The following is a 26,884-nucleotide window of genomic DNA, read 5'->3' as shown; positions in this document are numbered from 1 at the left end:
TACGACTATACTATCGATCTTGGTTATATTTTAAACTTTATTCGATGAATCGTATCATCGTATATATCATTTTACTTTCAGGATATTTTAAACAGTATCGAACAAAGAAAAAAAAGTATGGAGAGATTGAACGGTATCCATGAACTCAACGAACTCGATGACGCTGACTCGTTAAGGTAGCCTTCGATATACGATAACTTGGTCGATCTGCCTTAAAAAGCAAATTAATCTCTAACTTATTTCACAGAAAACGAAACAATCACGACTTTTTTGTCGCACTGGAGGAAGCGCAATTAAAGCGAAAGTTCTCTCAGGTACAATTTCACTTTCAGATATATTGATTTTCTGTTATTCAAATATAATTTCATTCGCAGGCATTTGTCACAAACTACACGATGAACGATTACAATGACATCAATCCCGGAAGTCGTCGTGGACCTCAGGGGCCGGATCCAGAGCCACCGCCGGATGAATCGAACCTAAAAAGGGCAATAAGCTGCGAAAGTGTATGCTCGGATACCAGTGTAGTGTTAAACGATCTCGAAGAAGCACCTGTCGTCGGTCATGTGTGCGTCGGTGTCCAGTACGACAGATGGGGTGGCCGAGGTGCTGATAGCGAGGGTGATCTCGCGGTCAGCGTTCTCGAAGCCAGAGATCTCGTCACCTCGGATGGACAACCTGCTCAAGATACCTTTGCCAGGTTTGAACATTTCGTCAATCTTATTACGTTTGATACTGATTAGATTAATAATCCGACGAACGAAATAATTTCCAGGTCCGAAATTTAATTATATCAGGAAAAGATCGTAGAAATATCTAAATTTAACCGTTTCAGGATCGAATAGTTCTTAGATTTTGTGGAAAATTTGTTTTTATCGATCATTATTGCTTATTATTGCACAACCAATTATTAGTTAGCGAATAATTTGTAAAGCGCAATTTTGCGTACACGCGTCAAACATGAAAGGGTTAAATATTACATATCCACCATAGAAAGAAAGATGGTTAAATTAACCGTCGATACTTATTTATTCTTTTAGAGTTTGTCTGTTACCGAACAGACAATTACACGTGAAAACCCGGCTGTATAGAGGCAGTCCGTCACCTAGTTATCAAGAAAACTTTTTGTTCCCCCTGGACGATGGTCCCACTGGAAGAACTCTTCTCGTCGAAGTATGTTATTTTAATTAAAGTAATTCAAAATATGTAAAATGCTTGATAAGCGATATTATCTGCATGGGAAATTTTTAAGGTATTTTCTGACGAGACCAGTATAGGTGATGGAACATCCCTCATCGGGGAAGCTAGATTACGTCTAGGACCCGCCTCAAGAGCACCTGCAACTACGTGGTTACCACTTCTGGGATCAGCTTTGCCCACGCCAAGACTTGGAGAGTTGATGTTCTCTTTGAGCTACTTGCAAACAGCTGAAAGACTCACCCTGGTGGTTGTGAAGGCTAGAAATTTACATGGTGTCAGTGCCGTGCCCGGTGATTTCTTCGTTAAGGTAATAAAGTGCTTGTTTCTCATTGTAATCTCAACGTACGCACCGAGGTGTGTCTAAGAAGTAAGGAGACTGACCCCGTAAAAATGTTCATACGTCATTTAATGAAAAATGTACATTGTCCCCTTCAAAATAGTTCCCTCGAGAATCTATACACATAAACGCGAAAAAAGAAAGATAAGATTTATTATATTATATAAATTAAACATTTTCAAAATTAAATAGGCTAACTGAAATTATTGTGATCACGTATGATCCATAGATACTGATTGATCATTGAATTATGCATTTACTATGTTCCAAAGGTTTACTTGCTACAACAAGGCAAAAAGATCCACAAGAAGAAGACATCTGTGAAAAAGGGAGAAGAAAGTCCAATCTTCAACGAGGCAATTATTTTTAACGTACCCAGTCATATTCTGCAGGTTTCGAATAATTTTTAATTATCAAATTTGTTAGGTATTGTGAGAAAGACGTACTAATTTCTTCAACCTAATTTCAGAACATACAGATAAGGCTAACTGTAGCGGAAGTAAACAATGAACAGGGTGTAAATTCGAAACCGTACTCCGTCGGACACGTTATCGTGGGACCTACGTCAGCAGGACGAGCATTCGTCCATTGGAGACAAATGTTGGCTGCTCAAAGACGCCCTGTCGCCATGTGGCATCCGCTCAGAAAATGAAAGGATCGCGTAGGATGTTGGCAAAGCGAATATATAATAAATCTGCACGGATTTAAAGTATACTGGGAGAACGGTAGGATTACGTAGACACGATGTTGTAGTAAGTCATCCGGATATTCGTCCGAGTTTTCAGCCGTTCACTTTTAAAAAGCATTAGGTACTTTCCCATGCTTCAACGATTTTCTTTGAAATTAAAGCAACATTGCAAATTACGATATAGAAATTTCAATCTTTCAAATAGGAAAATTCTGATAAGCATTTTCGATTTTCGAGGTCTTCCTATTTTTGAGAATATTTCCATTCAAGAGAAAGAAGCTTGAGAAGGAAATGAAGTTACGTTTTTTCAAAATAGACCGTTCGAAACTGCGTGATCTTTTAGAATAACCCAATAATACACAGTATTAATTAATAGTCTATTTCCATTAACAAAAAGAATGTAGAAGAGAGAAACCTAGATAATTTTGTTGACCTTTGAAAGAAACGATCACGTACAATTCGTTGGATTTATTGTATATAAATTCGTGAATTTACAGGGTGCTGACAAACTTAAGGCCTCAATGCGAAAGATTTTTCTATTCACGTTACGATTACTTGTAAGTATTTTACCGAATGTCCAGCTTTCTCTCTTTAACCGTTCTCCTCTATGCTCTAACGAGGAAGCACACTCATAAACGTGTGGCAACACATTGCAAGCAGAAACATGACAATTCAACAAAATCTACAATTCATCGTTTTCGATTTGATGGTATAAAATTCTCAATGTCAAACTCGTATCCTATTGTACATGTACTAAATGGATGTACATGATATGTTGTTTCGTCTAATGATAAGATTCGAATTGACGGCTCCGTGATTAAAGCTCACATGGTTTGCTCCAACGTGAATCACGACACAAGGTTACCGTTAAAATGGAAGATAAACAAGTAAAATTGTAAGAAACGTGAGAATCAATCGGGATGTAACACGGAGCTGATATCAATCATTTCAGACTGATATATCGATATCAAAAGTCATCGTCAAGCACAAATCGCTGTAGGTTCTAAATGGATCCACATCGTTCTCCATACCGTGTGTCCCTCCACGAGGAAGGTTCGAACGAACTTTGTGACGAGACCGCCAGATTCTCGCTACGAGGCTCAAATATTTGTATCGAGATATCGTGTACGGCCGTCGAATGTCAGAGCCAAGGAATATCCTTTTTGCCTTTATTCGTCTGATTCATTGCACGAGTGGATTAAACATCAAATTGCATACGAAATTATGCACAAATCAACCCGTACGAATTAGCGATGGCATTAAAAAATGTGTTCTCCTCTTCTTTCTCAGTTTCTTTTCCTTTGGAAAGGAATACGCGTATAAACCGATACATTTTAAACAAGCTTAATCGAACCTTCCTTACGTGTATAAAGAAATGTCCACCAGAGACATCTTCTGTATGTATTCCGTATGTACTTATGTTGATATTAGTTAGAATGCAGATTATTTCTTTTTCGAGAGAAAAAAGTTACCCTTTTCGGATAATCATCGTGTTCTTTAACGCCAGGATTATTTATTAGTTTTTGTACGATACTTGTAAGAAAAAGAAAACATGTTTTCTTTTCTTTTTTTTTTTTTCGTGCCTCTATTCTGGCGTATCGATGTAATCTTGCTCGTTGTTCGTTGAATGACTGGCTACATAGTTACAGAGGAATAAAAGAAATTGAAGAAAAAAAAAGAAAAAAAAGAGCAAGTAAAAGAAACAAGAAATGTTGCGCCGCAATTAAAAGATTCATTGCGGCGTTAAAAAATTTATGAACGATGGAAGCTCTGTTTCAGGGTTTTATCAAGATGTAAATGTTGTTGTTCCCAATGAACTGTTAATGTTTGTACAGAGTTTATTAACGACGTACTCGACGTGCAGAGCATTCTTTTCCAAACGTGGACGATTGATCGCAATTCTTGATTATATTCTTCTCCCCTCTAACGACCAACGATCATCCTTTTCATATTTCTTCTTCTACTTCTCCCTCTTCTTCTTCTTCTTCTGTTCCTTCTTTCTTCTCGGAGAGTCTGTCCATCTCTTTTTGTTATTTCATTTCGACGATCAAATGGTTATCCTCGATTCCTTTCTCCTCTTTCCTGTTCGCGTTCGTGACAGTACTTGGCACATGACCGAATTACACCATCTTCAAGCAATGCTTGGTCGATGCAAATCTGTTGTCGATTGTTTATACGTACACGGTACAGTTCATAGAAGAAATCTTACGTCGACTTAATCCTACAAAATTTGCACCATTACGATTCCATCGAGCGTTCGAGGTTACGATAATACTCGATTATTCCTGATATAATTGGACGCGTTATCATCTGGTCGGAATTATTTGTGCGGAATGTCATTGAAATTAGGAGAAGGTACGAAAACAAATATTCTTGTGATTTGACATGAAAAATGAATATTTTATTAAAATAATTTTCTTAGTCGTTAGTGTTAATTGATATTATCATCGTGATTGGATGATGCGTGCTGTTCGAAATACAGAAGAATGTTCATGGAAATCTTAATTTATAATTAACGATACGTTTATAGATCCGACAGAAATGGAAAACCACGCGATACTTCGACTAACGGGATCGTTAACGCAAATCGAACGAATTAGATAGCCTTTCGGACCTCATAGTCTATTCTATACCTATAAATTTTGTACCTCTTCGTACACGATAAAATTTAACAAACCTAACTCTTCGTATTACACGTACACATTACGCATACGCCACGTGTATATATACATATACAACATCTATATATATGTATAGTTACATTACGAGAGAATTTTACACTCTATATTATACATTTTTTGTCATAAATTGCCGACTATTTAAATCCATACTTATGAACTTATTCAGAATATTTTCTATCGCTAACTTACTATGGGACTAATATCGCTGAACTCTCATTAACTCCATAACTATATTTGTAAATTATCCATCGTGAACGATATGTATCTCTGCATCGTTTCATACAAAGTGGTCAGCGAGAACGATTGTGGTTAATTATTACGTGCATACCTCGATCGAAACTTGAACGATTTTTAATGCCGATGAAATAAACTATCAACAATCGATTCACGAAATATTGAGTATTTCTTCATTCTTCAAAATTCAAAAAATTGTACAAAATCAAGAGAAAGCATTCGCGGATAAAGGGAAATTTTGGATCGCAAGTTCGATCCAGATCGAGTCAAATCAATCGATTCCTCTTTTCCTTCAAATACAACTCGTAGATAGCTCTTAATGACAAAAAGACGGAAAAGAAAAACGAGAAAGAAAAGAATGGAAGAAAATGACTCGACGCGACGAAGCTAAATCAATTGGATCGTCCTCGCGTTCACTTTGTACTCATGAAACCGTACGTAGTACGTATGTATAATCTGTATACATGTAAGTCAAATTACCATTCAAAACACTGTTGTATATCAGCACAAAACTGATCTTTTATTCTTAATACCAACGTGGCGCACACGCGCCCGCACACACGCGTAGGTGGAATTGTTCACGTACGTCTGTCTGCGTCCGTGTACGCATATGTTACGGATACGTATTACTAAGTTTTACTGTTAAAAACTGGAATACATTGAACGTATGGCGCAGAACGATGAGACAGGGAGAGAACAATATTGAAGGCATTCAATAGCTTGCTTCTCGTTTACCAGAATTTAGTTTTGTCAGGGGCTAGCTATAGACAAAATTAAGAGAAACAGAGCGAACGAGAATAAAAGAGAGCGAGCGTAGAGTTGGAACGGGAGCGCGAGAGGGAGGGGGGGGCAGAGAGAGAGAGAGAGAGGGAAAGAAAGAAGCATGCAAGAGACAAGAGAAAATGAAAGTGAGAGAACGTGGACAAACGAGAGAATGTAAAGAGAACGCGAGGAAAGAATAGCGTGAAAGATAAGATAAGAACGAACGATCATCGGATAGGGGAAAGAAGGGAAAAAGGAGTGATGATGACAATAATAATGCCAATGCGATTCGTACTGCAAACGATACAGTTAACCACCTAAATAATAGAACTCGCCGATATGCATATATGTATGTATGTCTTAAATAAGTTTTATTAGTTATATTCAAAGAGTACTTTCTTATACTCTTGCTTAATTATGCGCGAGTTCAATTCAATATTTTACATTGTTAATCAATTCTATACACAGAATGTTCTATCTTGAAACATTCTATGTTTGTATAAACGTTATCATTTATTTTATCACGCCGATATAATATTTTCTCGCGTCACAGCTGTCTCACTCGTATCTTACGTTCTTTAGGATATTCTTGATTTATATTCTAGATATTGTATCGTTAATCACGTATAAAATTTTTATTAATCAGAAAATCAGAATTCGTGAGAAAAGGAATTACGATGCCTTATAATTTAGAAATCGCGATCAGAATTGTAGGACGAATCGCAACGCGTAGCCGTTGCATGAGCGTATATGATTCATACAAAAATACTATAAAATTTAAATTGTTTTATATTTTTGTTACGCCTCTCTGTGATATAATAAGGGCACATTCACCTCACCCTGTATATGCATTGGTCTTTGTATCTTATCGACTAAGGTGAAACTTTATGAAGAACAATCCTTGCCAAGCCCTTCCTAATTACATTTCGGATTATGCTCGTGCGTACCGTCGCCAGATTCAAAAACCGAATAAAAAACCGTGCAAATTTAAACAATTATAAAAATATTCAAGCAAGTTGCTGACGCTATCCTGCTTAAATGAACTTAAGGGAATTGTTAAAGCGTTTATGTACTTCGACAGACGCTGAATCGTTTAAAATAACCATATATAAAATATTGGTAATGATTTTCAACGATCCATACCAATAAATTTTTTAATTTACAATAATTTTAATAATTATTGTTTTATCGATGTTAAGGAAAGAACAATTACAAACAAATTAATTAAGAATCTGGAGAGGAATCTATTTCTCGCGAAAAAATTAATTTTCTCCTTTATGTTGGAAAAATCATTTTATTTGCTATTATTCAGTTTACAATAGAAGAGTAAACAGAACGAATGTAAACGAAAACTTAACAAAATCAATTCCGATAAAGTAATTTTGATTTATTCTGCCTCCAATTACTTGTTTCTAAACGAAATCTAAAAATAAATTACCCATATATCATTAAATAGTTCGATTCGATCGTGTATGTAATTTTACTCTTCAGTTTTTACGACCTCTTCATGTTACATTTAAAAGTATGGTATATTTAAAAGTATAAATTCATTGAGCAGAAAATATATATGGAAATTTGTATAGATTTAAAATTATTAATTTTAATAATAGTAACATATCCCTTAAGATAAGGTACGTTCGGGCTTGTGCTTGTGAAAGGTATAACGTGTATTGTTACACATTACATTATGCTATATTAATTATAAACAAACGAAAAACAACCTTACGCTAAAATCTGTGAAAGGAATATATTATAAATGAAAAGGTTAATCACTATACACAATCGTGTAATGTAACAAGTACACGGAGAATCACGTACTATTAACTATACATACATGATCATTGTTAATCATGGTTGCGATTCTATTTACACGATTCGTTTACTGAATAAATTCCAAACAAATATATTTAAAGTAACAACTAATGTCATCTATTTCATGATTATCACCTTGAATTCCTGTATAAATTTTTGTCTATTATATCCATATATAATTTTGCAAGTTGTCCTAATTTCAATCTTTAAATTACTTAAAATGAAGTGAATATTTTAAATTACATAAAATTGCAATTGTTAGTACTAATTACATAGTCGAAAACAAAAAATTTACAAAATAAAATCAATTATTACATCAATTATCAAATTTATGATATTCTGCTATTGGAAAACGCATAAATAAACAGAACATAAAATATATCAACAATTTAGCGTTAGAGTGAAGGTAAATTGTAACGAAATCGAAGGACATCTTGCGGTTAGAATACGTCAAAATTGCCAGTAAGACAGTTTATGTCCGAGATAAACTGTTTTCAACGTGTCTTTGTAACACACTTGATTCTGCATCTTAATCTTTAGAAATAATGAATAGATTTGAATATGCTGATTCTCGACTTCTTCCGAATGAAATTTATATAAGACGCGATGTTAGCATATGCATATACGATGGAGATATCAAGGTATGTATATTAATCGTAACATCAAACTAAAACATAACCTTCGACTTTTTGACAGACAAATTTTGAAAGTGGTGAATTAGTACTTACCAGCCACAGATTTCTTTGGGGAAGACCTGGTGATATATCACGCGGTCATACATGCCTTTCGTTATCCCTTCGTCATATAGTTTTCTTCGAGGAAGAAATTCCTGGACCATTTTCTTTTGGACGCAGTAAAAAAGTTGTTATACACCTTTCTGAAGCTCCAATCGGTATATTACAACTATTAGAAGAATATATTTGTAAATCAAACTATGTAATAATGCTTATACTACATTTTGCTTTACAGATAAAATGCCTGGTCCGTTGGATAATAGCGTATGTAACTATATTAAATTCTCGTTTAAAGAAGGTTTGGATCCAAATTTTCATACGCATTTGTCCGATGCTATTACGAGACGAATTTGGGAATTTACACCTATCGTGCCTCTGGAACATCCTGATAGCAACACAAAAAATAGTAGAGATATTAATAAGCCTCTGCCACAAATAAAGACACGAACTGGTATCATAGGTATTGAAAGAAGCCTTCAGGAACAGCAGAAAGCAACAGACGAAAGCATATCAATGGCTTTTCAAGATCTTAAGAAGCTCATGGAAGTAGCCAAAGACATGGTTTCCATTTCAAAAACCATCTCGGCAAAAATACGGGTGACTCTCAACAAGATTACTTTGTAAAATTGACATTCATAATCAAAGACCATTGCAGGAGAGACAAGGAGACATCACAGAGGATGAAACGGTTAGATTTAAGTCCTATTTAATGAGTCTTGGCATTGATGACCCTGTTACCAGAGATGCGTATAAAAGTAGTAATGAATATTTCAAGCAATTGGCAAAACAACTTGCAAATATTTTAGAAGAGCCAATTAAAGTTAATATTCCTAGTAATCGTTACTAAATTTATCATACATGATAAATATTTAAGTAATTTCATTCCACAGGAAGTTGGGGGAATGATAACATTAACAGATGTTTATTGTCGTGTAAACAGAGCTAGAGGCTTAGAACTTCTTTCACCAGAAGATTTACTAAATGCCAGTAGACAATTAGCATCTTTAGATTTACCTATAGTATTGAGAGTGTTTGATAGCGGAGTTATGGTCCTTCAGTCACGATCACACGATGATAATGTCATAGTTGATATTATAGCAGATCTAGTAAGTAAATACGTTCAAACAGTTTTTGTATAAAACTTAACTTTATTTATTTTTTACAGATAAGAGAAAGAGGATCTCTAACAGCAGAAGAACTTGCTCAATCGGAGGGTATATCAGTCCTTTTAGCGCGCGAAAGACTGTTAGTGACTGAAAAAAGAGGAAAAGCATGTAGAGACGACACAATTGAAGCTTTAAGATTTTACCCTAATTTATTTTTGGAACAAAATGATTAACACTGCCAATTTGCTCACTGCCATCATATGTATTGCTTTCGTGATGTAAAAAATAACTTAAAATCTCTTATATTCTTTATGCTTTCACATATAGAATTGCATTATGTTGCAATATAAAATGAATCAAAACTAAATATTAAGCATTGCCATATATGCTATACCAATGATGCATCGATTTGAAAGGGAAACAAAATCTATAATGTATTCTTTGAAATCAATACTTATTTTAATTGGAAATAATTTTTGTAAATCTCCGAATGAGTAACTTATAAATATTACATTGAAACCAGTAAAATGTAATCATTAAGAATTCTTTATAAGAATATGTACATAAGTAAATATATTATTCAATATATGTATACGCATTTGTAAATAAATATTTTACTTGTTCCAATAACTCGAAATACTGTTTGCGAATTCGAGTGAATAAACCGAAAATAACGAGTATAAGTAAGTGAGATATCGATGATTACAGTTTATAATACACGTATAAATGTAACGCGTACTTATCGATGACACTCCATGAAACTAATTTTCAAGACTGGTAGAAATAACGATGGTATTTTCGCGAATATAAAATAAATACAATATCAAATATCTGCTTTCGTTTGTCAATTGTCAACGAATTATGAGAACAACTAAAAAAATTAAGCTTAACTTGCAACTGTAGTGACATATATTTAGTGGTTTTAACAAGTTAGTAGTAATATAAATTATTATAAACTGTTATAAGCATTGATGTACAATTATAAGAAGATCACAGTCATGAATTGGTCGTAAATAACATCAAATTAATAATTACGAGGTAATATCTGCACCATAGCAGATATTAAAAGTTATTGAAAAGTATTGGTTATTTAAGAATTCTGTGTACAAGTTAGTGAAAAATAAACTAGGGACATAGTGCCTAATTCTTCCACCGTGTGAAATCAATTTTTTAAGATGTTAATCTCTTAAGTGAAGATTGGTCAATACAAAAGTGGAAATTAAGATATTAATTTGATAAGTTTACTATAGTAACGCGAAATTGTTTATGAAAATCAGCAATTAACTAACAATTAGTAGCCAATGGTTGAATCCGTCGCAATACATCACGTGATCATCTCGTTCACTACACTCACTCGACTCGTTCGACAAACTTTACAATTTTAGTTTAAGGTTAGAATAAGAAAAAGATATTTTTATCGCGGTATAAAGAGCGTTGTCTACAATTGTAATGTCACAGCGATATGATTGAGTGAATCTCTTGAAATTCGGAATACGCTGTTTCTTTTTTATCATAAACGATATAAATGTTAATAATATTTATACGTTATTGAGCGTGTTCGTTATACCTTCAAGAAAATAAAACTCACTGACGTACAAAATGGCTTTACCTCCAAACTATAAGCAAGTGGCAATGGCTACTTCAAATATTGTTGCATCTAATCGTAAGTGTTGTTAACTTTAAATTGTTTAATTATATCAAATACCGTTTTTCCTTTTTAATTTGTACGTATTAAAAAAAGAAAAAGAAATATGTTATATATATATATATATATAATTGCTACATTTCAGAAAGACTTAGAGCCTCTGGTGGAAGTAGTAGTAGTTCAACTAATAGCGTAAGTAAATTTCTTATGTAAATGAGCTTATACACATTTCAAAATGTAAAACTAATTTTTATAACAATCTATAGAAAGATGCACAAAGCCCATTCATTCAAACGCCTCATAGTCATCCAGGATTTACACCACAAAAAGTTGGGAAAAATACAAACGTACGTACTTTTTAAATATATAATATAAATATTTAATAAAGTTATGTTAAAATTGTAACACTACTTTTATAAATGTGTCAAAATTTTATTTCATGCTAATATCGAGTAGGCTGATTCCCGTATGCCCAAACCACCCAAGCCACCAGAAAAACCTCTTATGCCTTATATGAGATATAGTAGAAAAGTTTGGGATCAAGTGAAAGCTCAAAATCCAGAATTAAAATTATGGGAAATAGGAAAGATTATTGGACAGATGTGGAGAGATTTACCAGAGGAGGATAAAACAGAGTTTATCGAAGAATATGAAGCTGAAAAGGTAAAGATCATATATATGGGTACTATTTTTATACAACTGTAAAACTAGTTATTAATACTACTTGAATTTCAATAGGTTGAGTATGAGAAAAGTTTGAAAACTTATCACAACTCGCCTGCGTACTTAGCTTACATTGCAGCTAAAAATAGAGGAAAATCTGGTAAATATTTTACATTAGTAAGTAAATAAATACACTACTTATTTATATTACATTCTTAGTACAATATATCGTTATTTTTATCATAGCATTATGCGCCGCACAACAAAATAATGATGATCGAGAAAGTCATGAACGTTCTTCAGGCAGTACCAAAGGACAAGCAGCGCAAGATAGAAGAATAGATATTTTACCTGCAGAAGATGATGATGGTATATAAATTTATATAATTCGGACAAGTAAAAGTTATATAAATGACTTTTTTATTTTGCAGATCAAGATGATGGATATTCCGTAAAACACGTTGCGTACTCTCGATATACTCGAAACCATCGTCTTATTAACGAGATATTTAGTGATACTGTAGTTCCGGATGTTCGCTCTGTTGTTACTACACAACGAATGCAAGTATTACGCCGTCAAGTACAGTCTTTAACAATGCATCAGGTATATACATACAATAAAAGAGAAGTTAATTTTTAATTATATTAATATAATATATATTATTTTAGCTATTATATTGTGGCATTAAATGTTACAGAAAAAGCTCGAAGCTGAATTACAACAAATAGAAGAAAAATTTGAAGCAAAGAAACGTAAATTTATCGAGACAAGCGAAATATTTCAAGAAGAATTGAAGAAGGTAGGTTATTATTTTTAATAAGATATGTTCCATTAATTATTATTTGATAATTATTCAAATACCGAAGCCAAAATGCTTCTTTTAGCATTGTAAACCAGCTGTAGATGAAGAAACATTCAATAAGATGGTGGAACGACAATACGAAGCGCTTAGGCGAGATAGATTAAAAGGTGCAGAAGAAAATCGCTCGGATGGACCTGCATCCAGCGAATCAACTCCAAATTCTACTCCTACTCCAACTCCTGCTCCTATTAACGATGAAACACCATCCGATGTAAGTACTACCTGTAACAATTGTTATTATTGATGCACAAGTATCGTTACGCATTACTATTTCCTTGTAGGTTCCTGATCATGATGCAATGGATAAAAAGACAAATGGAACTGAAAAACTTAATAATGAAATTAAAAAGGAAACATCCTCACCACCATATACTGAAAATAAAGCAGAACCTTCATCAGCTCAAGGAAATTCTAATCAACATACATCCAATTCTGGAATGTACAGTGGAACTATTAGTCCACTACAGCAACAGCAGCAACAACAAGCTCCGCCGCCGCCGCCGCCACCACCACCACCACCAGCACAACAGCAGCAGCAGCAGCAACAACAACAACCACCACCACAGTCTTCACAACCGCAATCGCAACAGCAGCCACCACCATCAACTCAACATCATCAACAACCACCACCAATTCAACATCAACAACAACCGCCACCACCACCACCAACTCAACATCAACAGCATCCACAACAACAACAACAGCCACCAACGCAACAATCACAACCATCTTCTTTACAATCACAGCAACCTACTATTATTACTACTACTACTGCTACTACCACTACTACTGCTGCTACTACTACTACTACAGCAGCAGTTTCTGCTAACACTAATGCACCTGCAAATGCAACTGCAAATACGCCGAATATGCCTCCTGTTTCTTCGCCAGCTCCTCCTATACAACATAATCCTCATCAACAAGGAATGTTAGCTAATCACTCAATACCACCTCATCAGGGAACCCAGGGAACACAGGTGCTTCCACCTCAAGGACCAGTTTCTAATCCACATACACCGCAAATGATTCCACCGAATCAAGGCTACAGTCAGCAATATCAACCAGGACCTACTCAGCAGGCTCAAAATGTTCCACTAGCTCCAAGACCTCCTCATCCATCCTATGCTTATTCTCAACAACAACCATATCATCAACCATATCCTCAATACGCACATCCGTATTACCATCAACCATATTCGCAATATTCCCCACATACTATGGGCCGTCCTCACGCCCATGGTCCTCACAGCCCGCACAGTCCTCATTATCATCCACAATCTCCTCATGCCGTTGGCGAAAATAATACTACTAACAACAGCGTACCGAGTTCAAGCAACACTTCCGCACCAACTTCCGATGCTAGTAATTCATCTTACTCTCCAGCATCGGGACATTGTGAAAATGAACGTTCCGTTCCTTCAGAAAATCAAGAAGGCCAAGCAGATATTAAATCAGGATCTGGTTAATTATTTTTTATAACCACATACTATTCTATCTATTCCCTTATAGATTTCCCTTGATTTTATGTAAACTATAAAATTACATCGATTACATCGTAATAAATTTGTCATATGCATTCAGTTTGTACAATAAAGATGCATTGTCAATCTTTCATTTTTATTTATAAGAGTAATTTCGTAGTTGGAATTATCACTTCACAGCACATCTCATCTTTAAAAATGTTACAAAGTGCATTCATACAATGATCAATATGTCCGTATAATATGCCTTTGGCAATATACATCAGTCTTCTATTTCACAGATTTCATTTGCCAAAGTCCATCATTTAAGTAATGACAATTTTCTATGCCTATTCCTTTGTTCACCTTAACTCTGTAAATAACATCGTTATGATGCAAGGAGCAGTCTTCATATTTTTTACACATTCTCTACTAGGTTTCCTTTACTTACATATCATCTGTTGACAATGTAGTAACACCCACAGCTAAAGCATGTTGCTTACCCTCTGCCATAACAGCCTATAATTCAAGTTAAGAATTTAATATGCTCAATTAATTTTGGGAACTGGTAAACAACCTCATTCAAGTTATTTCAACAAAGGATACAACGACTGTTCCCTTTTCTACGGGTGTCATCTTTGCACCTTTCGACGTTAAACCAGGACACATAATGTTAGCTCCACTAAGAACAAACCTGATAGCACCTTTATCAACTTGTTCCATTGGTAAAAAAAATGGGTCTAGAATGTTTAAATTTTGTGTCGAAGCAAAATAAATTGTAAAATACAACACTATTTTGTTTGAAATTAACTTTCTATTAATTAAACTTTGTTTCATCTTATTTATCGTAGAAAGATATCGCTTACATTTGTGTAACAATCTTAAAGTAGGCATCCAAGGTCCTTCACGTTGACGAAAGAACAAAAGATCTCCTGCTGCATTTACTATAATCTCTATATGGTCGTGACTAATCACAAAATAAACATAAACAAAATCACCTAATACTAAACGTAAAATCCATTACTTTTGAGAAAGTTTACCATTTTATAATTCGAAAAGCATCTTTCTTTGGAACGATAGCATCTATATGACCGTCTAAGTGGGGATAAAGCTCTAAAAGCTTCGAACGAATTCCTTTTTGAACCGATGATTTCAGTTGTTGTATACCAGAAACACTATCTTTTTCGTCGAATCTAATAAGACATCGAAAGCAATATCATTATATTATTATTATTAGAAAAAGGTTATGTTCTTATAAGAGACAGAACGTCATACATACTTTTTAAACATTTTTCTCCCCTTTATAAAATAATATCGAACGTTGCAGAATTAGCGTATTAGTTTACAAAAAACTACATTCAATTACTTATTAATTCTCGATGTCAATTCTAATTTTTCAAAAGTTTAAAGGATAACCGGTATATGCAACGCGTGAATTTCAAGCTGCAGTACTATATAAATACAAATACCGATCAATGCATGTACATTGACACGTAAGTGTATATATATATATATATATAAAATCGTGAAATATAATTATACGAGGGAAAGTTAGTTTTCTTTTTACATACTAGAAAATTATAGAATGTAAGAATGTAATATCTTAGATTTACACTTATTTCGAATTTTACTGGCTACTGTAATTACATACTTGCTGGTTATAATTTTTCAAAGCTTCACTTCCCTAAGGGTCTAGTTAGGGAATAGTAATAGCTCTGCTAAAACTATATGGAAGACTATAGGGAAATAAGACTATGTCGTCGCGAAAGGATAGAACAAGGACGATTTGCCAATCGGGTCTTTTATACGGGTTAAATTTAAATTTTGAAAGTACCAGAATGGTTTATTGTAAACGGGTAGTGTGGACGATCTGAGCTCTACGTAGTTCATGACCGACATCTTGTCCGCGGTGACTCTCGGCTGTCGTACGAGCGTATTTTTGATAGTTACGGAATCTTCCGCATGGCGGAAGCTGCGTAAGATATTTTTGTATCTGTAAGTTTAGCATAAAGGTATGTCGATCGCAGATTGATATACTCATAAAAGGGTTAAGATAAATATAATAGGCGAAAGGTAATTCTAGTTGTCATGTTATAAGTTATAGGTTATACCGGTTTGTTTCCTTTAGTATAAATTGGCGGCGAGCATGTTTAGACGATCCATCTAGAGAAGTAGACTGTGACAAGTGGAATGACGACGAGAAGCAGCAGGAGGACTAATGAGAAGAAGGAAAGCAGCTTGTTTTATCGCTGACAATGAGAAATCTCTTGAATATCTCGTTGGCTGCGTGCAAGCGTGGAAGAAAAAGTGTGAAATAAAGCAAGAAGTAGCAGGGAGAAGTAGCGCGTGAATGTGTAAATAAGAATGTGTAAATGAAAGCGTTAATGAAAGTGTTTGAAAATGTGAAGCGTTCTGCGTAAAGCAGGTAGTGATAAAAACAAAGTGAAGTATAGGGTGAAAGGACTAGGTGTGTAATAAAAATGCGTAAATGAAATAGACGCATATCTAATCTGGAGGTGCGAAAGATGGAGAGGGAAATGTAATAACGATGTTGATTCAGCATGAGAGTTTGTCGAAACATGAGTTAACTTTGTGAAAATTGTGAAATATGTATAAAGATCGTAGGTTAGACGCGTGGAAGTTGACATAGGTAAGAAAAGAGTTAAAAGGCAGTATAAAATGATATAACAGGTAGTACATAATGCAATATAATTTTAATTAATTAAAGACTAAAGAATAAATAAAGATACGTTTAGAAGATGTATATACGTGTTGTTTATTTGGCCATTGACCATAAATTGTGAAATTAGGGTTGACATATAGATGATATATAGAATAGTTTTTAAAGGTTAACCTCTTAGATACGATAGGCCACTATAGTGACTTCCGCGGATGTCGTCTTATATTACGACGCGTCACTTTAGCGGCTTTCGCGAACCTCTTGTTATATTAAGACGCGCCACAATAGTGGCTCACTCTACCAACTCTTTTGCCCACCGTTTGAACTAAATGATCTTTTTCATTTGTCTTGCTTCACACTTCTTTTTCCCTCACAACGTTTTATAACAGTGTTAACGATAGACAGACAGAATATATAGTCTTTGTTTTTGACACGCCAGTGTCAGGTATCAATTGTTGCTTTCCGTTAAAATAAATATACCAATTACTAGATGCTCTTTTTAACATACCGATCCGTATTCTTATAACTTTTTTTTTTTGAATCTTCAATATTAAAATGTCGCTTCAAAATAGAAAATGGAGAGCAATATGAAAAACAATATCGCGCTATGAGCGTGAAAATTGTGTCGTACCGTGCTTTAAAATATATCATACTCAGTTGTATTATTAATGTTAAAGTATATACATCATATCTTTAAGAAAAATTATAATTTAGTTATCAAACACTTCCTTCCAATGTGCTTGCGTAAGCAACTTTCTCTCGGGAGCGGCTAGAACCCTTCCGCATCCACCAACCTTTTTCTTATCCAATTAGAAGTAATGACTATTGCCCTCACTTTCCTAGCCAAAATTGTCATCGATGAATCCGATAGTCCTGTGCACTAGTCACACCTATCAATAACTTTCCTCCGCTACAATATCGTCACCGAACTTCACTGGCTTTCCATCTTTAGATCAATAAATATCTCTTGATTGGTTTTCCATGCGTTGATCAGTCAACGTCTTAACTGGTTTATCAGTCTTAGATCAGTCATCTGTCTATCTTATCTATACGCACCGAACGTAACTGTCTATGTCTAAAATGTTGTTGGAATAAAGTGTATATTCTAACCTGTTACTTCAATGTTATAACCAGTTCAACCACCTCTATTATCCTAAACGAAATAGGGGATCGATTATTTTGTAGCGTCGATTATCTAATCGTAAAGGAAATTTACGACTCCCGTTGGCGCTCTTCCTCGCGATCGCGTCTCTCCGCGAACGGTCGAGCAAAGTGTATAACTTAACAGGATGTATTTAAAATATTTCTTAGATGAAAAGATAGAAGAAGAAAAAGGCCGTGGTTGTGGGAATAATGGATCAGCCATAAATGTAGGTTTAAGCAAGCGACACGTAAAGAGCCCGATTAGCTTTGCGATAAGGTGTCGGACTCGTACTTTCTTTTTTATTTTTCTGTTTTATTTTTTTTAAATTACAATTACAAATTACAAACGTTATTAAATAAAACAATATAAGTACATAAATTAATAATTCACCTAAAAATCTCATTAACATAATCTTATATTAGAAACAGAAAACAAACGTGGGCAATAAACGCCACGTATGCCGCTAGACATGGTATCGCAGTAGAAACGCACCCTTGAGATGCACTCTAGCGTTGAAACTTAAGGGATGGTAGTATCCTTGCTCTTTTGCTTTTATTGTTGAGTATCGTCAAACCTGAATACCTAGGCTGGATGAAACTTCTTTTCTTTTTAAAATTATTTGCATGTATAATACAAATAATTAATTCCTAATACATATATATATATATATAATAACATAATAATATAAAGGTATATAATTGGTATGCGGTGTACATTTTATGTTAAAGAATATACATTTAAATAATTTTAATATTAAGAAATTTTGTGACAGATAATTTACAATTGATAATCTAATGAAATTTCATGCTTGCGGGGCATAGTTCGGGCGTTCCCCCGGGACCGGAGTATTGTTTGCGCCGGCTCTGATGGTCGAACGATTCGGAGGGCCGTGCGTCGCGGGATCCCGCAGGGGTCGATCTTAGGACCGTTACTGTGGGTTCTCGCGTATGACTCGACGTGGACGAGCTACGCTGACGACATGTTGGTGCTGGTCTGGGGCTCGGCGTGGGATAGGACAGTCCGTCTGGCGAAGTTAGCGGTGGCCTGCGTCGTCGCCGCCATCGGGGATTTGGAGGCTGGAGGTATCCCCGAAAAAGTCCAAAGCCATGTGATTGTACAAGAGGGCATGTGGCGGCACTCGACAGCACAAATACCACCATTCAACACTAACTAACGTCGCGTCAATAGTTGACGCCTTAGGTTACGAACGTTCGGAACCGGGGTTCAAATCCCGGCGACCGTAGTCCGATTTTTCATCCACGATTCTTAAATAGGAAGAAAATACAGCAGTACCCCAGCAGTGACATCTACAGCCAGCAGCTACAATTATCAAGGACAAAACTTACAGCTCAGGCCAATCACGGGACGCCTCCGGCGGGTTACGGGCTACGGTTGAGAGGAGTCGACATCGAGATCGGTACCCGGATGAAGTATTTGGGTCTGACGCTCGACAGCCATTGGACCTTCGGCGATCACTTCGAGCGCCTGGCACCGTCGGTTGAGGCGACGGCGATCGCCTTAGGACGTTTGCTGCCTCGGCCGGGGGCGGGGGGGGGGGGGCTGGCGTCGGAGTGCGCCAGCTGTACGTTCCTTTACGGAGCTCCGATCTGGGCGATCGAGCGCAAGATGGATGAGCTGGGCACCGCGCAGATCCAACTAATAGAGGAACGCCCACAAGACACCTATAGGAAGAAAGAAACGGAGACCGTCTCCAAGCAGACCACAAGAAGGATGGACACTGAAGCTCCAAACACTCCAACGATCAAGGGTGGACAAGCGACTGTCATGGAATGGCAGACCGTGGAAAGAAGAAGAAAAAGCAAGAAGGCGTCGGCCGAAAAACAACTGGCGAAGACAACTCCGCGGTCAGGGTCGAAGAACTCGAGGAAAGCCCCGGAGCGAAGAACGGAGATCGCGGGAAAAAGGGAAGATAAGCCGCCTCTCCTACGTACACCGCGAACATCGGCGGTCACCATCAGGATGAAGGAAAGATCGGACCAATCCTACGAGGAGGTGTCTGCGACCAGAGACAGCATCCCTCTGGCCGAGGTTGGCATCAAGACGTTGAAGATGCGCAAAGCCATGACCGGAGGCGACGTGCTGGAGATTTCGGAAGACCAGAAGAGGGAAAAGACCGCCACGCTCGCAGCACAACTGACGCGGATCCTGGATCCAAGCAAAGTCCGCGTAGCGGCACGCTTCCGAGCAAGGCGGAGGACGTTCAACTGGGCGAGGACCGCTCCGCCCAAAACGGTCTTGGATCCGTGTGGATGCGGCTGGAGCAGTGAGGAAACTGGCCCAGGCTGGCAAGGTGCCTGGAGATCGGGCACGTGAGGAGGACGTGCACCTCCAAGGAGGATAGGGGACAGATGTGCTACAGGTGCGGCGGCCCGGGACATCGAGCCAAGAGATGTACCGCTACAAACCCGAAATGCCCGATCTGCAAGGCGCTCGGGACACCGTCGGCGCACAGGATGGGGAGACCGGCATGCGGTCTTCCGAAGAAGGAAACGAGAATAACCAACCGCGAACCCGCGGCCCCAAGTGGTGTAAAGGAAGGCTCGCCGCCGCAGGGTACCCCGACCTTCAGCCCGCGAGCAAAGAGGTTGACGCGGAGCACGCCATGGAAGCGATGACGTTAGGAGCGCATCACAGGATCCCGATGGAGCATGGCAACGGATACGTTGTGGTTGAGTGGGCAGGAATGGTGTACGTGTCGCCCAACTGCGGATGGGCAGCGTTCGAGGAGTTCCTGGACGGGGTTGGCGACTGCGTTAGGCGGCACCTTCCCCGGCAAGTGCTCGTCCTGGGGAACTTTAACGCTTACCCACGGGATGGGGAAACCCCAGGACCGACGCGCGCGGCCGCGCACTCTCGAATTGGGCCGCGGGTCTCGGACTCTTGCTGATGAACAGAGGCTCGGTCAACACTTGCGTGACGCGGAGGGGGTGCTCCGTTGTGGACATCATATGGGCCACACCCGTTCAGACGGGTTTCAGGCTGGAGAGTGGCCGAGAAGGTCGAGTCACTCTCGGACCACCTCTACATATTCATAAAGGCGAGGAAAACACCTAGACCAGGAACTGCGTCCGCGGGTGATGATCTAAGCGGCAGAGCTAAATTTTGGAAGATACCCTGGGTACACCAGTAGAAATAAAGTCTCCATTGATCCCATGGGTGCTAAAAAAGTTATTCAAGGTCAAAGCCAAAATTTTCGGATTTTTAAAAATTTTTCTTGAAAACGGCAAATTTTATCGAAAATATAGCCCAGACAAAAATTATAGATCAAAAAATTATCTACAAAAATGTTCCTCATACTTTTTTTCATAAGAATCACCATTCCTAAGATATCGCCATTCTAAAAGTTGAAGGAGTTACATTCTATATATGCACACATTTCCATACTACCTATGAGGTAGTGTACTTGGCGCTTTTTTTTTAACGTGGTTTCCCCGGTAAGCCTATTTCATAATCTGTTATGACGGAGTTTTATGGGAAAATACTGTATTTACTGCATGATGATCGGTGGCATTGATATTGATATAGGTGATTATTTTAAACTGTAGTTCTAATTTATGTTAATATTTTAATCTGATTCATACTCTTCAAATTCGACTTCAACAGTCATGTCTTCTTCGATTTCTTCTTCTTCCTCTTCTTCTTGCTGGATGTCCATAAATTGTTCAACTGAAGATGAATCAGCTGTCTCTTCATCGATATCACACGGATCTTCGTCTATAGGATTCGATTGAACATTCGAGCAAGACTGACCTTGGCAATTAGTACATGCTGGTAAACACGACAACCCTACTCTTCTACAGCCACAGGTCTCAGGTCGAACGGGGCACATTCTAAGCCCTCCCGTCTCCCGGGACGGTTCCGGAGCAGGTGGGACGCTGCTCATCCGCCGAAGGCCATTCGGTGGAGCCAATCACCTTAACTCGGCCCTCTTGCCAGCATCTTGGCCATGAACCACTGTCACCACGAGTCCATACCCATTAATTGGCCGAGCAGAGGGGTCGCTACTCTCTCCGGGCTGTAACTCGACCGCCCGTGATGCCAACCTTAGTCATTGGTGGAACTATCGTATGGATGTACGGCCACGTCACTGCCGGCCGGCGACCTGCTAACCGTGCTCGGCAGTTCCAGATGGGACTCACGTAAGCGGGGGCCTCAAGGTACTTGCGTACCCGGGAACTTATCCCGACGGTCCCATCCTTGGCATCAGGATCGTGGGTGCGTTACTACCCAAGGTCACGTAGAGAGAATGTAACCGTACTTAAACGCCTTACACTCCCGGCGACCTTCCCTGCGGTGTACATAGGGACTCACGTAAGCGGGACGCTTGTCCCGACGGTCCCCCTGGCTGCGGGAACGTGGGTTTGCCAGCCTCCATAGGCTCGCAAAAGCGAGCCCTCCCTGCGGGAATTCAGTGTAAAGTGACAATCATCACTACTTTCTATAAGCTTATAAATTTCCTCCATCGCAGAGTTTATTGTCTCATTTTGAGGACGGTCTACTCTACCGCCAGTATTAGGTCTCAGGAAAGATTTGTAACACTTGTCATGATACTTAGCCTCAGCAGCAACTAAATCATACTCAAAATTAATGCGTGCAGTAACAGCTTTTGATACGTCATCAGAACGATCCTACGCTACTGCCAAAATGGATCCTTTGAATGAAAGTGTAGCAACGTTATAAATTTTTCGACGACGATGCAGCGATTTTTTTTTCAGCCTCTTTATCCGCTTCATCGCCACAAAATAAGCAACATTTTTTAAAACAAAAGTCGAATTCACTTACTCGTGCTCTAATACGAGGTGGACTTACTTTTGATGTACTAGCTTGTCCATCCTCATGTTGTCTTTTGATAGCAGCAATTGAACTTTTCCGGGTGTATGATTTTCGGCAATCCACGTGAACTGTTACAGACTTTTCGCTTCTCAGATAATCAACAAACTCATCGCCTCTTTCGATAATTGCATCGATCAAAGTTTTCATTCCACGACTAACTGTAACAGTTTCACCTTCCGTCGAAAGTTTATTGCAAATAAAGCACAATTGTGACATTTTTTTAAAAATATTATTGGGTACAAACGTAATAGTAGACGCTAGCAATAAATACATGTATTCACTCGAAAGGAACGTTCCTAACACTAAAAGTATTTCACTTACTTCAAAAAAGCAGAACGTCGCCACGTAAACAATTATAGAATAGCCAGATGTTGATCAAGACCATGCGGATATACAGAAGGGACTGGCTAAGGGACTGAGTTTCTTTTGAGTGTATATTATCAGAATTGTATGGTTTAAACATATCTTTTTTAATTTAATTCTTTATATTCTCAATTTGTCCAATTTGGACATTTGGAAGAAATTTTTAACTGTTTGATTATAATGTGGGTGACTATCCCCAGCGGGGCACCATCCTCGCGTTTGCTAGGTTATACCCTTTGTGACTCTAAACATATAAGAGATACAAATAGGTATTTTTACTTATATTAAGTGCCTGACTATGTATATATGTGGTATTTGTGTGCATATCATGTAGAATGTAACTCCTTCAACTTTTAGAATGGCGATATCTTAGGAATGGTGATTCTTAGGAAAAAAGGTATGAGGAACATTTTTGTAGATAATTTTATGATCTATAATTTTTGTCTGGGCTATATTTTCGATAAAATTTGCCGTTTTCAAGAAAAATTTAAAAAAATCCGAAAATTTTGACTTCGACCTTGAATAACTTCTTTAGCACCCATGGGATCAATGGAAACTTTTGGCACTTTATTTCTATTGGTGTACCCAAGGTCTCTACCAAAATTTAGCTCTGTCGGAATTTTTGTTATTTGATCACTATTTTTATGTTTAATTTGACCGGACTAAAATCTTACCTACCAGAAATCTAAAAGATTTTTTTATAATTTCTGTATATACCTACAAAAATTTAAAGATATATTTATGAAAATACTATCGATATAAAAGCAAGCACGATTACCAACACTAAAGTGATGCTTTATCTTGCCACAATCCCGCCTAGCTGACTCTTGATTGGCTGGAGCGGCGAAATTAAAAAAATATATTATAAAGTAAAATATACGCATGTACTGTTTTTTTCTCAATATTATTTAATCAAAGATTAATTGCGCAATATGTATTATTTTTAACACAATATTATTAATATTATTAATCCTAGGAACTAATTTTCTTTTTCAAGTAATTTTTATTTTGTATTTCTTTTATATTATTAAATATTTTAACATATAACGTGGAATTATAAAATATTAAATTATTCAAATTTACTATTATTTGCAACTTTATATAAAAAATAATAATCACATGGACATGCACACAATTATAATTTATACATAGAAGCTATAACAGAGTTTAAATATATTTTAATTACATATGTTCTAAATAATCCTGTTTTTATATTATCAGATTGTATGTGGATAAACAACATGTTTTAATTTTATTTTAAATTTACTTTTATTAATTTGGCAATCTTTTACTTTAGAATCACATTCTTCTACTACTCACCAGAATGCATCGTGATCGGTGCGCGTGCGTAGTTCCGTTCTTTTCTCTTCATCATGGCGGTGAGTGTGGAGTCGTCGTTTTGAAAACAAATTTTATAATCTTTAAATATCAAAGACATCATGCCTAAATGGAAGATTGTTTATATATTACAAAGAAATCATTTTTACTAATTTAATATTGAACAATTTCTTTTTCATTAATACTTTAATCTTTAAAGTTTTATATATGACAGTTAGGCGAGGTTTATCAGCATGTTTGCGAGTATAACCTAAATTTGTTTCATGATGTTTATGAGACTTATAGAATAGTTGTTTATAATACTAGTTCAAGAAATTAATATGAATAGATTAAACATGTTGATATCATAATTTATTGTTATAAAACAAGTTAATATTTCGAATATTTTTTACGTTTGTATACAATACTTAAAATGAGCAGTTTTCATTAAATTGACAAACTTTTTTACAGGATGTAAAGAAAGTGGTAGCCAAAAAAGTGCGGAAAGAGCCAAAGGATTCATCCAAGAATGTGATGCGTGAAGTACGCATTCGTAAACTTTGTTTAAACATCTGTGTCGGTGAATCTGGTGATAGACTCACTCGTGCTGCAAAGGTACTAATTATAGATGTTATTTGTATTTTGTTCATTTCAAATTGTTTTAACTTCTTCGTGTTCTTTTATTACATTATAATTATTGACATATAAATATATATATATACTGTATATATATGTTTCTATATCTCTAATAATAAAAGTTGGTTTCTTAAAAATAAATCTTTTTTCTAATTAAATATAGATTAATATAAACAACGATTTTCAAATTAAGTAACAAATTTTTCATTTCTATTAAGATTTTTCAAATTTTTGTAGGTGTTAGAACAATTAACTGGACAGCAACCTGTTTTTTCTAAAGCAAGATATACTGTACGTTCATTTGGCATTCGCCGTAATGAAAAAATTGCAGTGCATTGTACAGTACGAGGTGCTAAAGCAGAGGAAATTCTTGAACGTGGATTGAAGGTAATTCTATCACTGATAAGAATGTTTTACGTTCAATTTCTTTTTAAGTGTTCAATTTTGCTTTTCCTTTTAAAGGTACGGGAATATGAATTGAGAAAAGAAAATTTCTCTGGTACTGGAAACTTTGGTTTTGGTATTCAAGAACACATTGACTTAGGAATTAAATATGACCCCAGCATTGGTATTTATGGCTTGGATTTCTATGTTGTACTTGGACGACCAGGTTAGTTTATTACCATTTAATATTCTATAATAAATCAATATATTAAATATATGCACATCTGGCATAATAGTTGCTACTATATTCAAGTTGTACCTATATTTATACAATATGTGCTAGAATATAGGCTTCGTATTTGCAACTCATGCCCACTTATAATACTGGGTGTGTTACTTAAATGAAGCTACAGTTTATATTCATATTTATTTGAATATTAACATTGTTGTTATAATTCTATTTTGATAAATTAAGAGTTTAAATTGCAGAATATTTATTTATCCTTTTACTTAATTTTAGAACTAAGAGCTATTTGATGCTGTAGACACTATTTTATAATTCATCTCTTTAACAAAATGTCCTTTTTCTTCTTCTAATCAAAAATTTAATAGAAAATATAAATCTCTGTAGATGACTTAGACATTCAGCCCTTGACCTTCAAATCTTGAGAGGTATCATGACTGAATGCCTTAATGCCTGAATTATTAGTTTTGAATAAGTTAACAGATTTTTCAGATCTTTATTTACAATCTATATGCATAGATTTATTTTAATTGATATAAATGATATATTAGCTTGTGTATATTGCAACTGTAAAAATTAAATCAAGCTATATTACGATATAATCAAATAAATATTCTTTTATATACAGTTTGCAATATTTTCTTCTGTTAAGGTTTCAATGTAGCTCACAGGAGGAGGAAAACTGGGAAAGTCGGTTTCCAACATAGACTTACCAAAGAAGATGCAATGAAATGGTTTCAACAGAAGTATGATGGTATTATCATAGCTGGGAAGAAGTAATATACATATTTGTATTTTACAGTTCTTTCATAAAAATTTTAAAAATAAACTATTTGTTTAATCAAATTTTATTAATACCTTCATCACATATTTCACTATCATGCTTATAAATATATTATTTGTCTAAGAAGCATAATTTGAATGCCAATTTTATAATATTAATGTTTTATAAAAATATTAGAAACAATTTTATAAATTGTATAAAGTTATTCAATTATTAATTTTATTACGAAACTTGTTTCAAATTAAGAATTGGTGACGTAATACTTCGTATTATAACAAGGATAGGTTATAACA

General features: G+C 36.1%; 5 protein-coding genes and 1 long non-coding RNA gene across 10 annotated transcripts in view; 5 read left to right on the top strand and 1 right to left on the bottom strand.

The window, feature by feature from the left end:
- The window catches only part of LOC126918282 (uncharacterized), a 62,102-nt gene extending 54,277 nt beyond the window's left edge, over positions 1 to 7,825 (top strand). For 3 of the 4 annotated variants that reach the window (XM_050725982.1, XM_050725984.1, XM_050725983.1), the window contains exons 8-14: positions 82 to 176; positions 248 to 314; positions 375 to 700; positions 1,041 to 1,173; positions 1,253 to 1,507; positions 1,810 to 1,929; positions 2,007 to 7,825. In XM_050725982.1, the coding sequence (XP_050581939.1) occupies positions 82 to 176; positions 248 to 314; positions 375 to 700; positions 1,041 to 1,173; positions 1,253 to 1,507; positions 1,810 to 1,929; positions 2,007 to 2,189 (1,179 nt within the window). In that variant the 3' untranslated portion in view covers positions 2,190 to 7,825. The remainder of the gene's footprint in view (positions 1 to 81; positions 177 to 247; positions 315 to 374; positions 701 to 1,040; positions 1,174 to 1,252; positions 1,508 to 1,809; positions 1,930 to 2,006) is intronic. The other variant, XR_007711298.1, reaches the window with a different exon arrangement.
- Positions 7,826 to 8,122: 297 nt separating this feature from the next.
- LOC126918301 (vacuolar protein-sorting-associated protein 36) lies at positions 8,123 to 10,184 on the top strand. 2 transcript variants are annotated; one of them, XM_050726015.1, is made up of 6 exons: positions 8,123 to 8,355; positions 8,411 to 8,606; positions 8,684 to 9,045; positions 9,104 to 9,136; positions 9,339 to 9,554; positions 9,614 to 10,184. In XM_050726015.1, exons 1-6 carry the CDS (start codon positions 8,260 to 8,262, stop codon positions 9,785 to 9,787), a joined length of 1,077 nt encoding a protein of 358 aa, XP_050581972.1. In that variant the 5' UTR covers positions 8,123 to 8,259; the 3' UTR covers positions 9,788 to 10,184. The 2 variants fall into 2 exon arrangements, with proteins under 2 accessions (XP_050581972.1, XP_050581970.1); XM_050726013.1 differs by having other exon boundaries at positions 8,127 to 8,355; positions 9,104 to 9,268.
- Positions 10,185 to 10,849: 665 nt separating this feature from the next.
- Positions 10,850 to 14,345, top strand: LOC126918286 (uncharacterized). Its single transcript, XM_050725992.1, has 10 exons — positions 10,850 to 11,217; positions 11,345 to 11,391; positions 11,466 to 11,546; positions 11,656 to 11,862; positions 11,938 to 12,022; positions 12,109 to 12,231; positions 12,294 to 12,466; positions 12,561 to 12,662; positions 12,748 to 12,936; positions 13,007 to 14,345. The coding sequence occupies exons 1-10, from the start codon at positions 11,154 to 11,156 to the stop codon at positions 14,189 to 14,191; spliced, it is 2,256 nt and encodes a 751-aa protein (XP_050581949.1). The 5' UTR covers positions 10,850 to 11,153; the 3' UTR covers positions 14,192 to 14,345.
- LOC126918305 (malignant T-cell-amplified sequence 1 homolog) lies at positions 14,322 to 15,816 on the bottom strand. Its single transcript, XM_050726019.1, has 6 exons — positions 15,465 to 15,816; positions 15,226 to 15,378; positions 15,052 to 15,152; positions 14,792 to 14,925; positions 14,637 to 14,704; positions 14,322 to 14,558 (listed from the first exon to the last, which is right to left on the bottom strand). Exons 1-6 carry the CDS (start codon positions 15,473 to 15,475, stop codon positions 14,477 to 14,479), a joined length of 549 nt encoding a protein of 182 aa, XP_050581976.1. The 5' UTR covers positions 15,476 to 15,816; the 3' UTR covers positions 14,322 to 14,476.
- A 241-nt stretch (positions 15,817 to 16,057) lies between these two features.
- On the top strand, positions 16,058 to 16,949 carry LOC126918310 (uncharacterized). Its single transcript, XR_007711305.1, has 2 exons — positions 16,058 to 16,197; positions 16,269 to 16,949. It is a non-coding gene; the product is annotated as an uncharacterized LOC126918310 (long non-coding RNA).
- A 7,568-nt stretch (positions 16,950 to 24,517) lies between these two features.
- Positions 24,518 to 26,653, top strand: LOC126918304 (60S ribosomal protein L11). Its single transcript, XM_050726018.1, has 5 exons — positions 24,518 to 24,605; positions 25,015 to 25,158; positions 25,417 to 25,566; positions 25,642 to 25,789; positions 26,460 to 26,653. Exons 1-5 carry the CDS (start codon positions 24,600 to 24,602, stop codon positions 26,585 to 26,587), a joined length of 576 nt encoding a protein of 191 aa, XP_050581975.1. The 5' UTR covers positions 24,518 to 24,599; the 3' UTR covers positions 26,588 to 26,653.
- The last annotated feature ends 231 nt before the right edge of the window (positions 26,654 to 26,884 follow it).

Source organism: Bombus affinis, chromosome 7 (genome assembly GCF_024516045.1).
Source record: "Bombus affinis isolate iyBomAffi1 chromosome 7, iyBomAffi1.2, whole genome shotgun sequence".
Taxonomy (NCBI): Eukaryota; Metazoa; Arthropoda; class Insecta; order Hymenoptera; family Apidae; genus Bombus; species Bombus affinis.
This window is presented reverse-complemented; position numbering and strand designations above follow the sequence as displayed.